General features: G+C 40.0%; 3 protein-coding genes across 7 annotated transcripts in view; 1 reads left to right on the top strand and 2 right to left on the bottom strand.

The window, feature by feature from the left end:
* ralgps2 (Ral GEF with PH domain and SH3 binding motif 2) overlaps positions 1-8,746 on the bottom strand; it is a 56,615-nt gene extending 47,869 nt beyond the window's left edge. For 2 of the 3 annotated variants that reach the window (XM_086089374.1, XM_086089375.1), the window contains exon 1: positions 8,497-8,746. The gene's annotated coding sequence lies outside the window, so the exon portion shown is untranslated. The remainder of the gene's footprint in view (positions 1-8,496) is intronic. The other variant, XM_086089376.1, reaches the window with a different exon arrangement.
* A 1,034-nt stretch (positions 8,747-9,780) lies between these two features.
* On the bottom strand, positions 9,781-21,855 carry coa7 (cytochrome c oxidase assembly factor 7). Of its 2 annotated transcripts, XM_086089119.1 has the most exons (5): positions 18,121-21,855; positions 17,847-17,910; positions 14,818-15,603; positions 11,882-13,881; positions 9,781-10,540 (listed from the first exon to the last, which is right to left on the bottom strand). In XM_086089119.1, exons 4-5 carry the CDS (start codon positions 12,123-12,125, stop codon positions 10,095-10,097), a joined length of 690 nt encoding a protein of 229 aa, XP_085945245.1. In that variant the 5' UTR covers positions 12,126-13,881; positions 14,818-15,603; positions 17,847-17,910; positions 18,121-21,855; the 3' UTR covers positions 9,781-10,094. The 2 variants fall into 2 exon arrangements, with proteins under 2 accessions (XP_085945245.1, XP_085945246.1); XM_086089120.1 differs by lacking the exons at positions 17,847-17,910; positions 18,121-21,855 and adding an exon at positions 15,964-17,114.
* Positions 12,821-21,945, top strand: zyg11 (zyg-11 family member, cell cycle regulator). 2 transcript variants are annotated; one of them, XM_086089110.1, is made up of 18 exons: positions 12,821-13,160; positions 13,284-13,449; positions 13,694-13,905; positions 14,783-15,100; positions 15,182-15,295; positions 15,493-15,609; positions 16,012-16,152; positions 16,212-16,388; positions 17,040-17,104; positions 17,200-17,299; positions 17,365-17,415; positions 17,491-17,652; positions 17,869-17,916; positions 18,136-18,333; positions 18,425-18,477; positions 19,537-19,634; positions 19,739-19,931; positions 20,058-21,945. In XM_086089110.1, the coding sequence occupies exons 2-17, from the start codon at positions 13,356-13,358 to the stop codon at positions 19,918-19,920; spliced, it is 2,130 nt and encodes a 709-aa protein (XP_085945236.1). In that variant the 5' UTR covers positions 12,821-13,160; positions 13,284-13,355; the 3' UTR covers positions 19,921-19,931; positions 20,058-21,945. The 2 variants fall into 2 exon arrangements, with proteins under 2 accessions (XP_085945236.1, XP_085945235.1); XM_086089109.1 differs by having other exon boundaries at positions 12,821-13,204.
* Positions 21,946-21,991: the final 46 nt, after the last annotated feature.

Genomic DNA, 21,991 nt, shown 5'->3' with positions numbered 1-21,991 from the left:
GTTTGGTTGCAATACTACTGCAGGGTTCATACTGTCAGTCTCAATGTTGAGCATTTCAACAAGAACAGCTTGGAATATGTGTAATGCGGTTGATGTATAACTCAATCAATTGCAATAATAGCATCTTACAGTATTGGTACGGCTTGGGGACTAAGAACCCAACTGTATGTAGAAAGGTCCGTGGAAAAGAACTTGTGCTGTGGACACTTTTGAAATGAATTTCTTTCCTAAAGTTTGTTTTGATCTCAGATCACTTTGAAGCTGCTTAATAGAGCAATACAGAGATCACACGCCTCCTGAATCTGCACACCCACACACGTGCACAGTACAACATGCATGACTTCCTCTAACATGGCATCGCCCCGTCTCTAGGCTCCAATAAAACACACCATTACAACTTGCAACACAAAAGGCTGCCACACCACTGCTGGGAGTGCGCAACCCTGTCACGAGCAAGAGACCAACCAGGGTATTTTAAAAATAAATACAAATCTCAAATAAAATACAATGAAAATAAAATAGTAAGGTTTCGTGAATAAAAAAAATTAAAAAATAAAAAAAAAAAATCGGGAAATATATACTATATAGTATCCACTGTATTATCTAGGACTAACCTCCAACAACGAGTCCATATTTAACACAAAACTCATCATGGCACTTTGAACTACACGTTTTTATTTGACTTACTGAAGCTGGTTGAACTCCAGACTGCACCACTTGCAGGACATTTGACTTTGGAGGCGCCACAGAGATGTGGCAATGATCTAAAAAGGAAGTAAAACTACAACCTAGGTCTTACCAAGACGCACAGTCGCGAGTGAGAGAGAGGAAGACAAGACAATGAGGAGAAGATCATTCTCCTAATGTGGACGTGTTTGTGAGTGTGCCTGAGCGTCTGAGGGGAGATCCTTTCTTGTCCCATCAGATAGCAGCTAAGAAAGATGGATTTCTTTGTGCGTCCGTCTGTGTGCGAATGTATGTTTGTCTGCGCGGTGTACGTCTGTGTGTGTGTTCGTGCATGTGTGCGCGCGTGGACGAAATGGAAGAGGCGCAACAGCTGAGACTTGCAGGGAAGCCGCTGTATCACTTGTACTTCTTCGAGCCCCCCAAAATGAGCCCCTTGCCAACCCTCCTTTCCCACCAAGCAGCTCAGCAAGGGGCAACACACAATCAAATACACACTCAAGTTTACACAGACAGACACACATGCACACGCAATCACAGACAGACAGACAGACAGACACATATATATATATATATATATATATACACACACACACATACACACACGCGTGCACAACCCTACACACAGGAGACACCGTTGTTCTGCATAAGACACACTGTTCCGGCCACGCACACACGCACTAAAATAGGATAGACATTACGCCTTATTCACTAATTGTGGCCATGCACCAATTTGTGCACCAATTTGTGCACCAAACATGCGCACTAATCTGTTCAGCGTATAGAACAATTACACATAGCTTCAAAGACTATAATCTTTCTTCCTGTAAACTTAACTCATTTGCTCCCAAAAACATAAAAACATTCTATTTTAAATATTGCCATAATCCCAAAAATGTATTTGTGTTTTTTTTTATGTTTTTTTTATGCTAGAGCATACAGAAGTCTTTGATGCAGCTTCTGACCTGAAGAGGGCGCTTAACAATGGTCACTATTACAAAAAACTGCCAGCAGAGTATAAGAGATCAACCAGAGCCATGTTGCAACAAGCTCTTTTGCCCAGTGTTTTCAACAGGTTTGTGAATAATGATTAAACTTAGCTATATTCTAACGTTAATTGCTGCAAAACGGATACAAATTATTACTTATTTTTCCTGATGAAAGAAGAGACTCTAATCTTTCTTTTGGTAGGTTCCATGTTTTTATAGCAATAGAACACAATATGCTGCGGGCCTTGCAAAATCAGTCAAAATCCAGTAAAATAGCCGGGAGCGAAGGGACTTGCTTCAGTAAATATGGCTGTGAGTGAATGAGTTCATTACGGTGACAGTGTTTGCGGTTCAATGTCTTGCCAAGTTGCCACCAACAAAAGTGCTTGATCACATCCTGAAAACAAACATGCAGCGTTGCACCCTGCAGATGTTTAGTTTGTCTGCGGTTCCTCATTAACAACCTTGCTTGGCTGAACTCACATGGCCAAGTAAGTGTCAGAAATATTATTTTTAAAAATGTGCACTGATGTGTCATATTCAAATAGAGGCAGGGGCGTATTGAAGTTTGTCGGGCACCTGTACGCGTTTTAGCTGCTGTACAAACAAAAGAAAAAGACACCCATGGTTTTTTCTGTTTAACGCCAACTTAAGCAAGTGGCAGCTGTGTTTGTCAATTAACTAAGGTCACAGTGCCAGAGTAAAGAGGAGAGGGTGAAAAGACAACCGTTAGGCATTTGAATCGGCACGGGCCCCTTGGATCTGCAGCGCGGATCCAGCCTTAAGCGTATTTTAAGCATGCAAGTGCAAGCGTCTGCTCACATGTAAAAGCACAAACGTTTGCCAAAACGAATAAAACGGTTTGTTCTAGTCACACAAAGTTAAATGGAGTCTTTGGATGACATGGAGATTTATCTAATGTAAATGATCTGGACAAGCACAATTGGAAGAAGACAAGGATGGGGTGCGGGATAAAAGCTTGGCTGGGTAAAGCCTCGTCGTCGTCTTGACAGTTTACTTAAGCCAAACGGGAATAAAAGAGGCCCAGACATTGCTTTAAAATGATGTTTGTCTCCATCGGATCTATTCTCTTCAGTGGAAGCCAGGTCACAAGTTTCCATGACCATTCCTGCGCTCTCGCTTTAGATCGCCAAGCTGAGACACTCGGGATTTCAGATAGTTGAAGCTGCGTGTTACGAGCACCTGATAGCGCATACAGCGTGCGCAGGAAGTTGGAGGGAGCGGGCGCTTGTCTGTTTATGCACAATCGGGACGGGTGGTGGGCTTCACTTATGAACGTGAGCTTGAGATTTGACTTCCCAGACTAGGGAGGAAAATGTATGTCGACAATGTTCAGGCTTTCGTGTGACTTGTCCACGAAAGGAGCTCATCCAGTGGTTAGGAGCAGATCTGGCCCTGACCTAACATCTGGAAAACTGTATGGATTTGTTGCTTTGTGTGTGTGTGTGTGTGTGTGTGTGTGTGTGTGTGTGTGTGTGTGTGTGTGTGTGTGTGTGTGTGTGTGTGTGTGTGTGTGTGTGTGTGTGTGTGTGTGTGTGTGTGTGTGTAAAAAAGGTTCACTAATGGAGTACGAGCACTTGTTAAATGTAGTGTATCACTTTCTCTTGCTACCTCTAAAAACGGCCACGCACATTACGCTCAATGCAGTAGTAACAATCAACATTTGAAGCCGTTCGGCTACATTTTTCCCCCACACTTTACCAGTAATCAATTTCATCTCCAGCCCAAACAAAATCCACACTGACATGCGGAGCACATATAAAACTTCCGCCTCTCCAGTCATTCCAGATACGCCGCATGGCCTATCAGCTCAAAGGTGTCAAGTGGAATGGAACGCTCACAGCTGACATTCCGCGTGCCGTAAAAGGCTTAACAGGCCCCGAGCCCTCAACTCACCTTTCACCTGATGACCAGGACACCAAGAACCTGACCAACCAATGGAAGGATGAATAGCCTTAGCTTTTAGATAGCGTAACGTACCCAACCTGTACTGTCAGTTTTCAGTATGGGACAGGACTACAAACATTTGGAACAGGACACCGTTTGTGTTTTTACAGCAGAATTATTCACACTGTTTAAACTGTTAGACTTGTATGCACAAACTACAAAAAGACTTATGTTGCCAAAAAAAAGGAACATATTTAAGACTTGGTATTTGATTGAAAAAATATTTTTTTAATTGTAACTCAGTTAATTTGAGAATTTTTCATTCAATGGAGAACTCGGTGCCAGCAGTTTCAGGTTTCATTTTAAAATGACTCTACATGTGTTCCTGTTTACATATAAGAAAATATTCACACTTTGTTAGTTACAGTGTCCCGAAAGCCTAGACAACATTTCATTTTCAACATTTCAATCAATGGGAATCTTATCAAGTTAGTAACATCTTCAAAATGACTTTAAAGTTGTTGAGCGTTGTTAAATTCGCTGCAAAGGTGAAACTTGATGCAATGCCTCAATTTTCACATAATTGCACACGTGTCAAAATATAGTATACACATTAATCACACAAATCTTTAATTCATCGGAGTATATACACTGCTATAAATTTGCAGCTTGTGTTATTTTAATCTTATTAAATGTGTTCCCGTTTACACAAAGCACTTTCACGTTCTGCATTTTGTTCCCTTACTGCAACCAATGTGAACTGTGAACAAAAAAATATATATATTTTTGCTGTACCGTCCCTTACACCCCTTCAACCCATTCTAAATCACCTGTGAAATTATTCTGCTCCGTGTCGCCAAGTTACTTTACAAACATGGCCCAGGGAAAAAATGAGTGGGAGAGGGAAAAGGAACAAGACAAGTGTGCTGCGCCTCATGTGCAACCTACTCCACTAATAAAAAAATTGCTTCAGCAGGCACCACATGAAAAATGCACTGACACAGCTCGTCTTTTACTGCTAGCAAAAAGATAGATGGTGAAACTCGGTGCCAGCCTCAGACTCGCCTCAAGAGAAAGCTAGAGCGTGCATGCATTACATCTGACCTCCTTCCCACACATACGCAAAAACAAATCTAAGCATCTACGACACCCGCTTCAAACAACAGCAAGCAACACCTCACATCAGCAAGGCACGCTGACTTAATAGAAATAATGACACGGATACGCCGTGTGACTTTGCACCTCCGTTTATGCAGAACCAACGTGCCAGATGAATGTTGAACGTTACCCTGGCAACAGGGCAGCCACATTTTGAGTCGGGATGGGGGGCGCCAGGGAGGTCATAATATGGATATGGAGGCAAAAAAGCCTTTAGGATGGGGCATGGCTGGCGTCCCGAGGGATGCTCAGGGCAATCTCTGAGAGAAAAATTCTGGTCAACATTTTTAATCCATCAATAACAACATTTTCTGGTACACTTTGGGGGGAAATCTGGTACACTTCGAGGACATTATTTTTTCATCGGAAATAATTTTCAGGCCCATTTTAGGAATATTCTGATACATTTTTAGGACTATTCCAATCCAATAAGAGGAACATTCTTGTCCACTTTTTGATACCTTTTTATGCTGTTCAGTGTATTGAATGACAATTAAGCAAAAGTAAGTTTAAGACTTAGAGTTTAACGACATTCTAGTCCACCTTGAGGACATTATTCTGCTTCGTTTCCAAGTTATTGTGGTGCACTCGGGACAAAAGTCAACAAGAATGCTCTCAAGGTGAACCAGAATTTCACATTTGGGTCATTTGGGGCCACTGGTCCACTTTGGTGATGTTCTGGTCCACTATGGGGAACATTCTAGTCTACTGATGAATGTAATAGTCTGATGAGGGCATTCTGGTTTATTGAGGACATTATGGTCCAATCTGAGGGACATTCTTGTGCACATTGAAGTCTTTTTTCACTATTGTTAGGTAATTCTGGTCCATTTAGTGGACAAAAGTAAACAAGGATGTTCTCAAAGTGGACCTGTTTGTCCAAAGCCGGCCCTAAAAAATTGAGCAGAATGTCACATTTTCTTCACTACTGAGGACATTCTGGCACACTTTGGAAAAACTCCACAATATTCTTGTAGGATACAAAACATGAGCCGCCAAGGCGAGTACTGATAAAGTTGAGAAAGCGCAGGTGTTGAAGTTTCCGCGTTTGATCCTTTTCTCTTATATACGCAGGGCTCTGGTTCCGAGTTTCATTTCACACTCGCACAAACTCCCACAGATGTAATCTCCTACTAATCACATTTGCAGGCCTCGGGCTGAGCAGTTACACGACAGCGCTCAACAGATGGACCTACGCGCGGCGGGCAATGGCGAGGAGGATTAGTGGCATCCAGAAGGTGCGGTAGGGTTTGTAAAGTCGCAGCGAGACCGTCTTGTTTTGGTTAACACGAGCAGGTGTGATGACAAGATGGCATGGAATCAAGGGGGGTGAACCTTTTGGCTTGTCGACTGCTTCAATACAGTACAGTATGTATTTGTGTGGTCGGGCGGTGGGTGGTGGGTGGGCATTTTGCAAACTAGAACACTCAAAACTACACCAGAAGAAACTGCAGTGTTCCATTTTGGAACAGTGCCACTGTATTACTGTATCTAAACACATAATCAAACAATGCCTTTCGGAAGCTGTCGTGACGGAGCATTGTGCCATGAATAAATACGCTATGCCTGTGTGCAGGAGGAGGAGGAGCAAGGAGGCTAAAGCCGAATGAGATTGATTTCAACCTTTCAGCATTACCGCGACACGCAGCAGCAACAAGCATTCCGGTCACGAGTCTGAACTCTAGACCACTGTGTCATATGTTAAGTGTGGCAGAGCGTCCTGCACTCTGGAATCTTGAGCAGGTTAGGGAAAAAGTTTTTTTTTTCTACAGTGGAAAAGGTTTATATATTCAGCCTGAAATTACATATACAGTAGGGGTGTGAATTGCCTAGTACCTGGCGATTCGATTTGTATCACGATTCATAGGTCACGATTCGATGCCGATTAATCCCGATGCGAATCTATAAATTGATTATTAGGATTTTTTAACTCAAATTTAGAAAATACTCATCAGTAAACGTGTACACTGCAAGATTTGTATGAAAATGTATTCATTTATCTGAAAATGAGCCACTGCATTTAACAGGTTGCAGTCTGTTTCATGTTTGAAAAGCGCTGAAATAAAATATCAAGGCTTAATGTTCCATTAATATAACATTCTTCCATGCTTAATGTGTGAATCCTAACCCTAAATTGTTGAATATTCCTATTTAAAAAATTGTTTAAAAATCTATTCGATTCAAGAATTGCGCACTGTAATATCGCGATATTGCCGAGTCGATTTTTTCCTAACACCCCTAATATACAGTGTACGACAGCAAACGGTTTGCATATCACATTATTCATACATGCAAGTTGTCTTGCAGCAAATGAATACGCCATTAAAAGACAATAACTCTTGATGCTTTCATTATTGATTGACAGCAATACACATTACATTAATGTGTGTTGAGACTTCAAAAGCACTCGCACTCAAAACAGCTTGCAAGTCAAGTATGGCCGCTTCATTCAAGACACTCAGTCATGCGAAAATAGTGAATCTTTGCCAGTTTGCAGTATATTTTCCCCCAAAAAATCCAATCATCTGTAACCCGTTTATTTTGAACAGTAACACTGTAAGATACTGAAGTGTTTTGGGGATCATAGGTTCAACATTTTAAGATAGGAAACTCTGAATGTATTTCTTGGTCTCTAACCTGTGTTTTAGTGAGGGTTCACTTCACTGTAATGCACTGTACTGTATTGGCATTACGCCAGAAAAAATATACATCAGTCAGTGATTCCCAATTTTACTGGTCAGAAAATTTATATTAATTGACAAATAAACTATATTTGTGCCTCTATCTATGCCAGTGACATATTGAGACTGGCTGAACAATTAAATGCAGATATCAGAAGGTACATAATTGACCTGTGTATCCACTTTTTGTTTGTACATTTTTGTTTGGTGGTGTGCCATGAGATTTTACTCGTGCAAATACTGTGCTCTAGTTCAATAAATGTTGGGGAAACACTGCCATACTAATGATAAAAAACAACACATGACTAGCATGCTACCTCCTTTTAAAGACCTTCACAAGTGGTCAGTCGTATCTAGATCGTTGATTTACAACAACAAAAAACGCTTAAGGGACAAGACATGAGGATGGTTGGATGCACACGCAGCATCGTTAGTGGCAGAACCTCCGCCACACCCAAAGCACTCCCCCGGGGGTTAACCGTGCAGGGGGTGTTCCACCTCTACAACCACCACCCGCCGGAACAAACTGCTGTCGCCGCCGGGCTAACGACACCAAGTGGTCGTCTTGAAAGTCCACAAATTGACCCCAATGCTTCCAAACAAACGCAGTCAACCAAAATGCAACTAAAGTGGCGCCATAAGGAGAGCAAGAAAGGGCTTTTTGACCGAGATTAGCATGTGGCTAGCTGTACGAAGGGAGCGCGCGATATATTGTCCGCAATATCGCAACCACACTTCCGCGGTCGTACAACATGCTGTGTTTGTCTTTTAGTGTGTGGCCTCCGTGTACTGTCTTCGCGTGGGTTGACGTTAAAAAATACTGTCGCAGATTTGCTCCACGCAGATATCAAAGCACATTTTTACTAAAACAAAAACACATCACTTATCCACAAATCAACGTCATTACACGCTTCATGCACACGGATTTCGCTTTGATGAAAGGACGACGCCGCACATCAAAACAAACATACCCTCCCAAAAAATAAAGCAGCGCATAACATTGCTGTGTTGGCGTAGCGAAGCCAACTCGACGTTGGGAAGTGAAATAGCAAAAGAATAACAAAAAAACCACTCACCGGGGCACCGAAGGTCGTTGTTATTCTATGCGTGTGATATTCCAGCGGGTTCATGAGACAGTTTTAAGGGGGTTGGTAGTAGGCAATGGCCGAGAGAAGAGCGAACGGGCGGGCGGTGCGCCCTCAACAGCTGTGTTCTGTTTTGAATGAGGACCAAGGGGATGAGCGGCAATGGGGCGGTACTTGTGTTGGTTCCTCTTCTTCTTTGGTATCTATGGAGGGGGAATTATTATTATTCGGATGTGACGTCACATATCCACGTTACTTTCTAGCTAACAAACGATGTCGAATGAAATAGTTAAAATGTTTAAAATCCACAATGGCTTGCATTGATAAGGACGGTGTTATTGATGACAAACGCATTCAAGAGAAAGCGATTGTGTCACTTCTTGTACGGTTAAGTTGAACAAGGTCGCCTGTTACGCTTTACAAAAGCCTGCCTTTTACTCTAGCTCTCTCTGGTGGTCAAAATGCTACACTGCAGTCATTTATGACCAATTTCATGCATTAAAAATATATATTGTACCAGGTACCATGTTTTCTTATATTTAATGTATTTTGATCGTAAATTACAAGAAAAAACAGATTAAAAAAGCGCAAAATTATCGTTTTTGCTTTTGTTTTTTTCATGTCGACTCTAGCACTTTATTTTACAAATATCTATCCATTCGCTGCACCACTTATCCCATTGCTAAAATATTTTTTAATACTTTATTTTTTAACTTCCTTTTGTAAATGCACATCTTTTATTTATGCTGTTACTTTTCCTTCGTATTCTGCAACTTTTGCCTCCTTTTTTTCATTTTACTTGTGTTTTAAGTTACAGTGCAACTTTATTTAATTGCAACTTTTGCATGTAATACTGTATTAGCTTTTCTCTTCTAGCATTAAAACCTTTCTTGTAATATTGCAGCATTATATAATACAACTTTTTTTTTAATCATAGTATCGCACATTTGTATGTAATTCTACGGTTTTATTTTCTTGTAATATTTCAACTTTTTTCACATACAACTTAAAGATGATTTTTCTTGTAACATTTTTTTTGTTTGAATTTGTTTTTTTCCTGGAATATTTAGATGTAATGTTTAGAATTTATTGAGGCCCTTGTACTCCGTCATTTTTACAGCACTCCTGCTGTGCGAGGAACCCCTTTCTTTTCTCGCAGATACATTCCAGAATAGGTGAAAATCTGCAACATGGCTAAACCATAAGATTACAAAAAAACATTTTTGATACTCCTTACCTCTCCCACACAAGAAACACCTTTAAACACATTGTAAATGTATTTGACCCATTTTTTAATTTCTTTTATTGTAGTGCAGTGTCTGTGTTAGATATGTTTTTAAAAGGAGTCTGGTGGGGCAGCATGAGTGTCTGCATGAATGTTATAACTCGAAACAATACATAGATTATTTTTTATTCTAATTTTGAGATTTTTCTTTTCCTTCTCTTTTATTCACAATAATTAGACATCATTGTTGGAATTAAATCATCTTTTATACAATGACTTTCACATCAATAATGAGTCTATAAGAAATTCACCAACTATTGATGGAGACACACACAGACACAAGTACACGGGTCTTTTGTTCTCACTACCCAAGTTCCAGCTGCTGCTCCTTTTGCAAAGTGTGCAGTTCCTTGGCCCGATTCTTCAGTTCTTCAGCCTTCTTCTCATCCTTCTCGGTGCCGTGTCCTTGCTTGTACATTAGGCTGGCGTTGGCGCAGCCCCACAAGCTTCCCAGGTCACAGGCCCGCATGGCGTACTTCAGCGCCAAGGTCATGTCTGGCTTGACACCTACTGCGTTTCCCATGAAGTACAAGACGCTGAGGTTGAAGCAGGATGGGGCAAAGCCGCCAGCGCATGCCTTCTCGTAGTAGCAGCGGGCAGCGTCCGGGTCGGGGGCGGCGCCCCCGATGGCCTGCCCATTGTGAGCCAGCAGACCCACGTTGTGGCAGCCGTTGATGGACTTATTCCCACCGGCGTTGCAAGCTCGCATAAAGCACGAGTAGGCGCTTTTCAGGCACTTGCTCACGCCACCTGGTGGGAACATTTGCCATTCTGAATAATGTGAGGTTTTCATTTTATTGCAATTATGATTTTTTATCTCAATGTATAAAAATAAAGCTACATTATTTATTAAATTAGTAAAATTGGAGACAATTTTGCAATTTGAGAATTATTTAAGGTAAATGCTAATGAGAAGAAAATATATATTTTCGATAGTTCTAAAGAATGATGTCAAAAATTACAACAACAAAAAAGACACTTAGGGAAATTACCACAATATCCATCCATCCATTTAAATCTATTTATGAGAACAAGCTTTAGTGGAAATATTACATGAAAAGACTTACAAATGTGAGTAAGAAATTAAGCATAATTTACATAGTTAAATTAATATTTTTCTAATTCCAAGTACAGTACTTGATACAAAACTAAATTTACAATAATATTTTTTTCTTTTTAGAAAAAAGTAGACAAATATTAATGAAACATTTTTTTTGAAGTTGTAAATGTACAAGAAAATTTCACAAGAAAAACGTCACTATTTTAGACATTTGGATACTAAGAACATGAAAAAATAATACATTAACAAATGGCAACAATTTCTGAAGATGTTTTGGGGGAAAGTAGTATTATTGGAGAACATTTCGTATTTTTTAAAGAAAAAAACAAATAATGAGAAAAAAAACATCTATTGAAAAAATGTAGGTACTTTACAACAAAATTTTACAATTAAAAATAAGGTCAATATGTTAGAAATAACGCAAAAAAAATACTCTATACTTACTTTAACCAGAATATCACAATTTCAGAAATAAAAGTATTTTCTTTTCAGAAGAAAAGTAGAAAAATCTTGAGATTGTATTCAGCTGTAAAAGCATGAGAACATTTCACAATTTGCTACAAAAAAAATCACGCCTTGTAGACATTAGAAATATGTTGAAAAGCAGCGACGTTGGAAAAGTTATTTTTTTAAAGATAAAATATACACTACAAGATTTTTTTTTTTTTTAAATGCATCATTGCAAGAAAAGGTTGAATAGTTTTTATCAATATACCATACTGTGCCATATTTATAATGTACTGCATATTACATATAATTTCATTAACATTAGCATATTATACATTATTTCATTAACATTGTGACACTTTGTTGTAATATTACTAATTTCCTGTAATATTTTGGCTTTATTTCTTGGAATATTTTCTGAGAATAAAAAGTTCTCATAATTTTTCTATTTTTTCTTCTAGATAAATAGACAGACAGACAGACAGACAGATAGATAGATAGATAGATAGATAGATAGATAGATAGATAGATAGATAGATAGATAGATAGATAGATAGATAGATAGATAGATAGATAGATAGTACCTTTGCCTGTGACATGGTAATATCCCAGTTTGTTGCAGCTTTCTGCATGGGTATGTTTGTCACAGTTGTGTTTGAGCACCTGTGCAGTAGCCTCGTAGTTCTGTTTCACTGATTCCATGTATTCTGCTAACCTCTGGCATCCTTCGGGGTCGTTCTCCTTATAGCAATGGTAGCTGTACTCCACACCCAACATATCCAGAAACTGCTTGACTTCTTTCTCATCTTCAAAGTTAATGCCCGCCATTTAGATGTTCAAAATGTAGTTTTGATGTCCAAAGATGTAATGAACTTCTCGCTACTCGCTAAGTTACTCGTTATGACCTTGCTGTGTTATATATGGCCTGATTTTAAACAACGCCAATTTTAAGATATCTTCCGCATCAAGAGATTGTTACTTTACCACTGATTAAACTACATAACGGTATAACAATAACTGGCTTTAAAATCGTAAAAAGAAAGGAGGTAAATCAATGTACCACTTAGCAAGTGCTGTAAGCCAACCCATTACAGAGGAGACTTCCGTATACCGGCCTCCTCACTTACTACTTCCTGTAGTGAGTTACTACTTCCTGTAATAAGTGAGTAGGCTTTCGTAGATTTACCGTTAAATATAACAATACTTCTACTATAGTTATTAAAGATGAATATTTTCTGTTGAAAAAACTTAAGGAAGTTAGGTCTGCAAAATTCAAATTGTATTTTTTTATTTTTAAAAGAGGCAAATTACAATTTTCACCTCACAGGCTTCCGTATACCAAACGCAGAAACTCACCTCGTCTTTAACGAGTCCTCGTAGTTATACAGTTAACGAAAAAGAGACAACCATAATATGCTATCAAATATGTTATGTGTTTTGATTGTTCCAAATATTAATAATTAAGGGTTTTATTTCGTAACAGTGGCTCACCGCTTTCCGTAGACCCGCCTCCTCACCTGTAATCTACTTCCGGAGTTGTGACCTTTTGTTTACGGTCTGTCACGTCAGAAATAGCCCTGACTACTTTCCTCCCCCCACATAAAGGCGTAATACACGCTTACGCTTCACCTAATTACTTAATATCCTAACTGTAAACAAGCCATAAACATGATTTGCAACAAAGTGGACAGTCGTCGGCGCTGTGGTTCGGAGAGCAACCGGAGGCGACAACAAGTGAGCTAGCTAGTTAGCGTAGTTAGCTTCCCCGGTCGTTTTAGCAGTTGGCCCGGTGTTGGGGCAAGAGGACCGGCCAAGCTGGAGCCATTACACAACCTGTGAGGATAACACTTCCTTGTCGCATAGGTTAGAATCGTTCCATAGCAATGGCCTCTAGCTTTCTCAATGCGGTAGGTTTTGCTTTCTCTGTCTCGGCTTCACGTTCGACTGGTTTCTGTGCTCGACGAGGTGCTGCTGTGTGTTTCGCAGGACGAGGCATCCCCGGCGAGCCTGACGGACCTGTGTCTCACCTTCGTGAGCCAGAACCTGGAATGCTTGTGCATGAAGCGCGCCGACGGGTCTCTGTGCTTCCGGGAGGCCGTGCTCTTCCCTCAGGAGCTTGCAGACCAGCTGCTGGCCAAAATGGCAACCGAGGGTAAACATACGACAGAGCAGAGGAGGCAAAATAGCTCATACTCGCTTCCGTTAAGAAATATTACTATAGATGTTGTGATTCATCTCATTTACTTCAGTAAAAGTACAAAAATATATAGTTTGACCTCCACTTGCCTGTATGCACTCCCTCCAACATCGTGAGTGCAACGACAGAGATGATGGTTGGTTGTCATCTCCAATCAAACATGGCAATGTAGTACAACACTTGTACATATCCTTGGCAGGTCTACTGAACGACAGCACGGTGGGCGTGTTCCGGAACTGCGAGTACCTTCGGCTGAGACGAGCTTGCGTCCGCACGGCGCGCATATCAGCCGAGGCATTCCAGCGAGCCCTCTGTCCTCACAGGCTGTTAGAGCTGGACGCTGCCCGAGTCAACGCCGACCTCACAATCCCAGACATTCTGCACGGGCTGGCCACAAATAAATGTTGTCAGGTAAGAAAATATGCTGGTGGAAAATGCCTGCTATTCAGTTTAACCTCTTTTGGGGCCTTGGAAATGTATGAAATCCCTACAACACGTTTAAGCAATAATGTATGATTGTCCAGTATATATTCGTATAATTGTACTGTAAGTTTTTACTAAATAATCTTCAAATTGCTTGGCAAGTTCTTACATTTATCTAAGACAATTTGCCTGTATGCTCTCCCTACAACATCAGGAACGCAACAGACAGACAAATCATATGTCCATCAAAACTAGCAATCATATGAAACTCAGGTAAATATAGTGAGTGGCACACATGGTTTCCAATTGCTTGTATGCACTCCCTACATCATGAGCACAACGGCAGACAGGTCATCCTTTTATGTCATCTCCCGTCTAAAACTGCAATATGAGACTTAAACTATCCAATTTGGGTCTAGATATGGTTTTACAGTAGTGTGTATGGGCTTCACTTGTCTGCATATGCACTCCTCCCTACAATATCTTGAGAGCAAGACCGACAGATGAACCTTTTGTCAGACATAGCCATGATGTGAGACTCCATCTAAATATGATGGCAAAGTCATATGTATGGCCTCCATTTACTTGTATACATTCCTTTAAACATTGTGAGAGCAAGATGAACAGATGACAATTTGGCCATTTCCTGCCAAATGTAACTATGGTATCAGACTCCGCAATATTGTGGCCTGTATACACTCCCTACAAGTATAAATGGATGAAACCTGTACTTTATATATCATAAATAAATAAAAAAGCAATGACACAGGATTTCCAAAGGTAAAATTTGTGGCTAGACATGGTGGCCTGTATGCACTCCTCACAAGAACAGACATCTGAAACCCACGCGCCTCCCGCAATACAGGAGTCTCTCCAGCGACTGGTGCTGACGGGCCTCACCATGTCCTCCCTGGAGGAGCCGAGCCGCCACGGCTTCGGCGCTCTGCAGGGCCTGCGCTCGCTCTCCCTGGCCAACGTGGACTTCTACGACTCGGGTCTGGCCGACGTGTGCTCCTTGCCGCGGCTGGAGAGCCTGGACCTGTCCAACACGTCTGTCACCAACTTGAATCCGCTGCTGGGCCTGAAGGAGAGGCTGCGCTCGCTCACGCTGCACCAACTGAAGAGGCTGGAGATGAGCACGGCGCAGCTGCTGTGCGTCATCGGCCAGCTCGATTTGTTGCAGGTGAGCGGACCGGGAGGTTCCACGGCGAGGGCCCGCCAATGTATTTGTATACATTTTTTGTATGCACCTGTTTGTCCGCAGCACCTGGATATCAGCGATGACAAACAGTTCACCTCAGACGTCGCTCGTCAGCTGCTCGGACAACCGGGTATACTTCCCGCTCTCGTTTCCCTGGATGTGTCGGGAAGGAAACAGGTAACCAACCCAAAAGTAAATTGTTATTGAAAAGTAAAAAACAACTTTGTCCAGGGAAAATTATTTAACTACAAATTCATCCATCCGTTTTCCATTTTTTCCCAAATCTTTGTTAGGCCAAGGCACAAACAAGCAATTAGAAAAACCTTTTACAAAAAAAAATTGAACTATGTTGATAATCAGATGTCTTTTTACAGGTGACAGACGCGGCCGTGAAGGCGTTTGTGGAAGAGAGACCACAAATGACTTTTGTTGGACTTCTGGCCACGGATGCCGGATTTTCTGAATTCCTCTCTGGAGACGGAAACCTGAAAGTAGGATTTAGGATTTAATTGTATAATTGATTATAGTAAATTCATTAGAAATAATAAAATTAAAATGGCAATTTATATTAAATAAATCATTTAAATAAAAGAAAAATAGTAAATGCAAAAATGGACACATTTTTATTGTATTATATAATTGCTAATTCATTTTATTTTAAATAAAATAAGTTTGCATTATTTTATATCAAAACAAACCAATGAACAGGAAATAAAAAAATATTAATCAAATAAAACATTTGACTTTTTACTTGGCTTGTTTTTTTTCTTCTATTGCGTCATGTACAACTTGCCAATCTGTCTGTTTAAAAAAATAAATAATATTTAGCAGACAAGTTTGCCCACCCGTAAAATTGCTAGAACCGACATGAAGATTTGTGTGTGTTTGAACAGGTGACGGGGGAAGCCAACGAAACGCAGATCTGCGAGGCGCTTCGCCGCTACAGCGAGCGGGAGGGTTTCGTGCGAGAGGCGCTCTTCCACCTCTTCAGCCTCACGCACGTCATGGAGAAGCCTCGGCCCGACATTTTAAAGGTGCGGACGCACACGGTGCAGTCAACCTCAGTTCCACTGACTGCAAAATGTCTTTCCAGCTGGTGGTCCTCGGCATGAAGAACCACCAGGCCACGCTCAATGTCCAGCTGGCGGCGAGCGCGTGCGTCTTCAACCTGACCAAGCAGGACCTGGCGGCCGGGATGCCGGTCCGCCTGCTCAGTACCGTCACTCAGCTCCTGCTAGAGGCCATGAGGACGTTCCCCAACCACCAGCAGGTAGAGACTCGTTCTACTTGGTGCTGTTGTTTTGCAGCCCAGATCAAATGAGCTCAGCTCACTTGGGTATGTGAACAATAGTGCCAAATGTATGAGATAACTAAAGGGAAGTTTTTTATTTATTTAAATAAGTTAAAATGTCGCTGAACATGTTGGTGCATTAGTATGTATTGCCCCTAGTTGTCTGTTTGCACTCCCTACAAAGACAGACAGACAAACATTATACCCATGAAAAAAATGAAATAGTATAATACTCAAAACCATCCATGTATCTTATCCCATCACAAATATAAATTAAATGGGACACTATTTGATACTAGACCAAATGGGTGCACAAATGAATGGATGAACCATATACATTAAATGTGATAATGACGCGAGTCTTGGCATGGTTGCTTAGTGTGTATACACTCCCTAAAAAGACAAACACATGAACCTGGTGTGGGTGTGTGTATGGCCCCCACTTGCCTGTATGCTTTCCCTACAACATCAAGAGTGCAACAACAGATAGATGAGTCTTGCATGTCATCTTGCCCCAAAAATAGCAACGACTCAATACATTGAATTTGGGGCTAGACTTGGCACCTCAATGCTGTGTATGCACTCCATACAATGACAGCCACATACATGATGTTCCTCTCTCTTTTCCAGTTACAAAAGAACTGCCTGCTGTCCCTCTGTAGTGACCGCATTTTACAAGAGGTTCCGTTCAATAGGTAGGAAGTGAATGCTTAACTGGCCAAAAACATTTGGTACACACATGCAAAAATGCAGCATTTAAAAACAGACATTTTTGGTGCTGATTTTCAAGGTTTGAGGCAGCAAAACTGGTAATGCAGTGGCTCTGCAATCACGAGGATCAGAATATGCAGAGGATGGCTGTGGCCATCATTTCCATACTGGCTGCCAAGGTATGTTGGCGTGCACGTATACACGTGTATGTGTGTGTACATAAACCTCTGAATGTCTTCGCCAGTTGTCCACAGAGCAAACGGCTCAGCTGGGAGCAGAGTTGTTCATAGTGAAGGTAACAATCCAAATTTTACTTCGGAGTGATCACCTTTCATGGTTCAAATACTCTCCGCCGTCTGCTTTGCCGCAGCAACTGCTCCACATCGTACGTCAGAAGGCCACTCAGGGCATGGCCGATGCCACCCTTAAATTCACCCTGAGCGCACTGTGGAACCTCACAGACGAGTCGCCGACAACTTGCCGCCATTTTATTGAGAACCAAGGACTCGACCTGTTCATCAAGGTTCTAGAGGTACACGGCCATTTTCAATTGTTAGGGGTGGTTTTGTCTCGTGATGTCAAAATGTGACTCTGAATTCAATTCTAACGGAACCAGCAAATATATTGGGCCGATCGTGGTTCAAACAACTTTTGTGAATTTTCCCATTCAGCTAGTTGTATTGATTAGCTGTAATAATTTATGCCTGTGTGGGAAGAGTGACTCACTTGCTTTGCCCTTTCTCCACAGTCCTTCCCTAACGAGTCGTCCATTCAGCAAAAGGTTCTGGGCCTGTTGGTGAGCAATTTGTATTATTGGACACTGAAAAGATAAGCATCATCATGAAAAGTTGAAAAAAAGCTAAAGACTTAAACATTGTCCCATGTAAAATGGGTTAAAATATAGATGGTCTAACAGAAATTAGCATAGCCGTTACGTAGAATTATGAACAACTGCCACTTTAACACACACAGAGTGATATAGCACATGTTCACTGCATACCTTCTTGTGTGCTAGAACAACATAGCAGAGGTAGGCGAGCTGCATTGCGAACTGATGGTCCACACCTTCCTGGACCACATCAGGACTCTGCTGCACAGCTCCGAGGTGGAGGTGAGCTACTTCGCCGCCGGCATCCTGGCGCACCTGACGTCGCGGGGAAAGGACGCCTGGACACTCGGCCCTGAAATCAGGTCCTCCCTGCTGGAGCAGCTGGTAAGAGCCATTACTGGGAAAGTGTGATTGAAAATAAATAAATAAATAAATAAAAATTCAGACTGAGCTTTACTTGTTCCCCTTCTGCTAGCATGATGTCATCATGAAGTGGCCTGCACCTGACTGTGAGATGGTGGCCTACAGGTATGAAATTAAGGAAAGCTATTTGAGCATTTATTCAATATCATCGACATCCAATTTGAGGACTATGTACTAGGATGTGCTTTGGTCGCACCAAGGTTATTATAGATAACAAAAAATAATGAAATAAGTCAAACTAAACTAAGTCATTGACAAAATAGAATAAAAACGCGAGTGCGTTTAGAAGGTGATAACTAAAACTACATTGTATGTTTATAAAACTAAATATAATTAAAGCAAATATATCCTTCCTAAATTACATACAGTACATGATCTTTCGGGGTTTATTTTAAATGTATTTATTTCCGCATAACTCTACAGCCATCCAGGAGAAGGTCATTTGAGAATTGTACTTTATATAATTAGTAATCTTTTATATATATATTTTTGGTCCACAAATAAGGAATATATAAAAAAGAAAAAATAAACTGAATTAAAACTAACACTAATAAAAACTCATTTATTGAACAAATTTTAAACAAAGCAAAGCAAAAAACTAAAACTTCCAACACATAAATAACTCTAGGCAAAAGTATTTTTTCATATTTTTTTTTGCCCTGCAATTTGGTGCCCCCTCCACTAGGTGGTGCCCTAGGCGACCACCTAGTTTGCCTATGCCCTGCCCTATATATGTAGGCCTACTGTATACATTTCTCTCTAGTCAGAAATTTCAGCGCACTAGACTAGTATAACATCTGTATCTTCCTACTAAACTTTTTCCCATGAATGAATGACATTTCTGCACACTCAATGGACAACTTTGGCTTTCGAATTTGACAATTACAGTACGTTACTGGTAAGGCAAAACTACTAGTGGGCATTTTGGACAGGAAGCTACCAGTGCAGCCCAGTAGTTCACCGTTAAGATTTAATTTCTCACGTCGTAGTCGTTCTACTCGAGCACTGAATTGTCTTACTAGTGAGGACAAAGAACATACTAGTCAAGGGACCTTCATCTAGTTATCATGGATATTGAAATAAATGCACAAACAGCTTTTTGTAGGACCTGCAAAGACAACAAAATGCTATAAAAATATTGCTGACATGCATGTCGCCCTTTAGGTCATTTAATCCCTTCTTTCCCCTGCTGGAGTGTTTCCACACGCCAGGAGTCCAGCTGTGGGCTGCATGGGCCATGCAACATGTCTGCAGCAAGAACGGTGAGTGAGACAAGTCGTTTGTTTTTCAGCAAAAAGACATTCGCAAATAGGCGGGATTTACAGTTTTATGAATATTTGTGACAGTTTAGTGTGTTTGTACTCAGCCGGGCGCTATTGCAGTATGCTGTTGGAGGAAGGAGGCCTGCAGCAGCTGGAGCGGGTGCACGCCAACCCACAAACACACCCGGACGTCGGGCATCTTACCGAGAGCATATTGGAAAGCCTGGAACGCCACCGGGTGCGCATGGGTCACTCCGGCGCCGTCTGCCCGCCACCACGTCCATAAACTCCACCAGGGTAATAAAATAAACAATTAAGTCTTAAATCATACAAAATAAAAAATACAGTCCCCCTTCAAATTTTATATGCAAGATTCTTTTTAAAAGGTTCTCCTAACAGCATCTAATTATTTATCTCTTTCAGGTAAGCAAGCCTGTAAGACCCGAGTGAGTGTCTCCAGTGAATGGACAGAGAGTACGCAGTTGTTTGCACACAAACCTTATTTATATTACATACGAATGTTACTAGTACGCTTCAAAGTCGATGAGATTTCGTTCTTGTTTGACGAGCTGGAGCATGCCGCAACGATACTTAGGTGCTGTCAAATGAGAACATAACGAATATGAAACAGAGGTCAATAATGTCATTTAGGATAAGATACAGAAAATGGCGATGGAGTGACATATACTTTGGTTACAGTGTCAAGTCCTAATACTACTACAGAGAATAATTTGTCATTTTACGAGAAAAACAGTCGACAAAGAAATGTAATCTCAGGATAAAGTTCTCATTTTACAAATAATTTGAGGCAGAATTTTTTTTACACAACTCACTTTTTTCCACCCTCATAACATTAAGACTTATTCTCATAACTGCTGGATTCTCTATTTTGTTTCTTTTTTTTAAATTACATTTTCTCTCAAAATGTATAACTCATGACGTTATTATATCACATGCTGTCGAAGTACTGCGAAAATAATTGGTAGTTTTACATGAAATGAAGTCTACTATTAGATGGAAGTCTTCATTTTAACAAAAATAAAGTTGTAATATGGGGGGGGGGTGAGAACTATATACAGTAAAATGTTCATAATTTATCTGTCAAAAAATTTGAGCTGTCAAACACTTAAATTTGTAAATCAGATTAATCACATTTTATAGTCATGATTAATCACTTAATTAAAAAGGTGTTTATCAACATTTTTTGTCCACCAAATTTGAAGTGTGTTAATTCTTGTGATTAATCTGCGTGAAAACATGATTAATGCAATATTTTTTTGTGATTAATCAATGAGTTAATACTTTACCTTTGACAGCAGTACTGGTAACATAATTTTATTTTTGTAACACATTCTTATAACTCAACTACATTTTGTTCTCATAATACGGACTTTAATCTTAATTAGTGCTGTCAAAGTTTAAAAAAGTTAACGGATTAATTAACGACAAAATTTTTTTTTTATTTTATTTATTTTTATTAATTTTGACTATAGATTATCCTTTAGCGTGACAGCGGGTGGCTACGTTTAAAGGTAGCACATTAATAATAATAACAATAAAAAATAATAATGAATGTTTGCATATCACATTTAGAATATTTGTTCATGTCAAAATATTGGGGTCATTTTCCCCCCATTTTAAATTATGCAAGTAATTAACTGATTAGAAAAAGAGGATGAGCATGTGCAGTGGATCAAAAAATGTGGAAGACGTCCTCATAACATTAAATGATAAAAACAAATTTAAACAAGTTTTTTTATATAAAAAAGCAATTCATTATTAAGCGATTAATCGTGATTAATCAAAATTCTAAAATGTGATTAATCTGATTAAAAATGTAATCGTTTGACAGCTCTAATCTTAATCTACTTTATTCTTCTGATGTTGCTATTCTTTTACAACTAACTTTATTCCTGCTACATAATGACATTCTCACATTAAGACCATTCTTGTGACTTCGACTATTTTCATAAACATCATGACTTTATTCTAAATGTTTTGATTTTATTCTCTTTACAACTTCATTTTCGCAACATCGTGACTTTTTTCCTGTATTGTGATTTTATTTTATTGACATAGCCACAAATGCGTCCATTTTTTACGACTTTTTTTTCTCGTAACATGATTTTATCCCTGTAAGACGAGTCGACATGTTTGTTAGCTTCAAAGCAGTTAAGGAATGTGTAAATATGCTCTAAAGGAGAAACCGTATTAGCTTGTTAAGAGTTGCATCATATTTTACTGTATGCTGTTATTTTGTTCTTAATTATTTGAGTCATTGTAATAAAAAAAAAAAGAAGAGGTGCAAGTATCCATTTTGATACTACTGGTCATGAGTTCTAATTAGGAAATAAAGA

The sequence above is a fragment of the Leptonotus elevatus genome, chromosome 11 (genome assembly GCF_054856555.1).
Source record: "Leptonotus elevatus isolate MCC_2025b chromosome 11, RoL_Lele_1.0, whole genome shotgun sequence".
NCBI lineage: Eukaryota > Metazoa > Chordata > Actinopteri > Syngnathiformes > Syngnathidae > Leptonotus > Leptonotus elevatus.
This window is presented reverse-complemented; position numbering and strand designations above follow the sequence as displayed.

What these genes read in the sequence shown, in the direction of transcription:
- coa7 (XM_086089119.1), bottom strand. Translation starts at nt 12,125, where the DNA reads ATGGCGGGCATTAACTTTGAAGATGAGAAAGAAGTCAAGCAGTTTCTG. An exon ending in TTACCATGTCACAGGCAAAG is followed by an intron (nt 10,541 to 11,881) that starts GTACTATCTATC and finishes TGTTCCCACCAG; the next exon opens with GTGGCGTGAGCAAGTGCCTG.
- zyg11 (XM_086089109.1), top strand. Translation starts at nt 13,181, where the DNA reads ATGGCCTCTAGCTTTCTCAATGCG. An exon ending in CTGGAGACGGAAACCTGAAA is followed by an intron (nt 15,610 to 16,011) that starts GTAGGATTTAGG and finishes GTGTTTGAACAG; the next exon opens with GTGACGGGGGAAGCCAACGA. An exon ending in ACATGTCTGCAGCAAGAACG is followed by an intron (nt 19,635 to 19,738) that starts GTGAGTGAGACA and finishes GTTTGTACTCAG; the next exon opens with CCGGGCGCTATTGCAGTATG.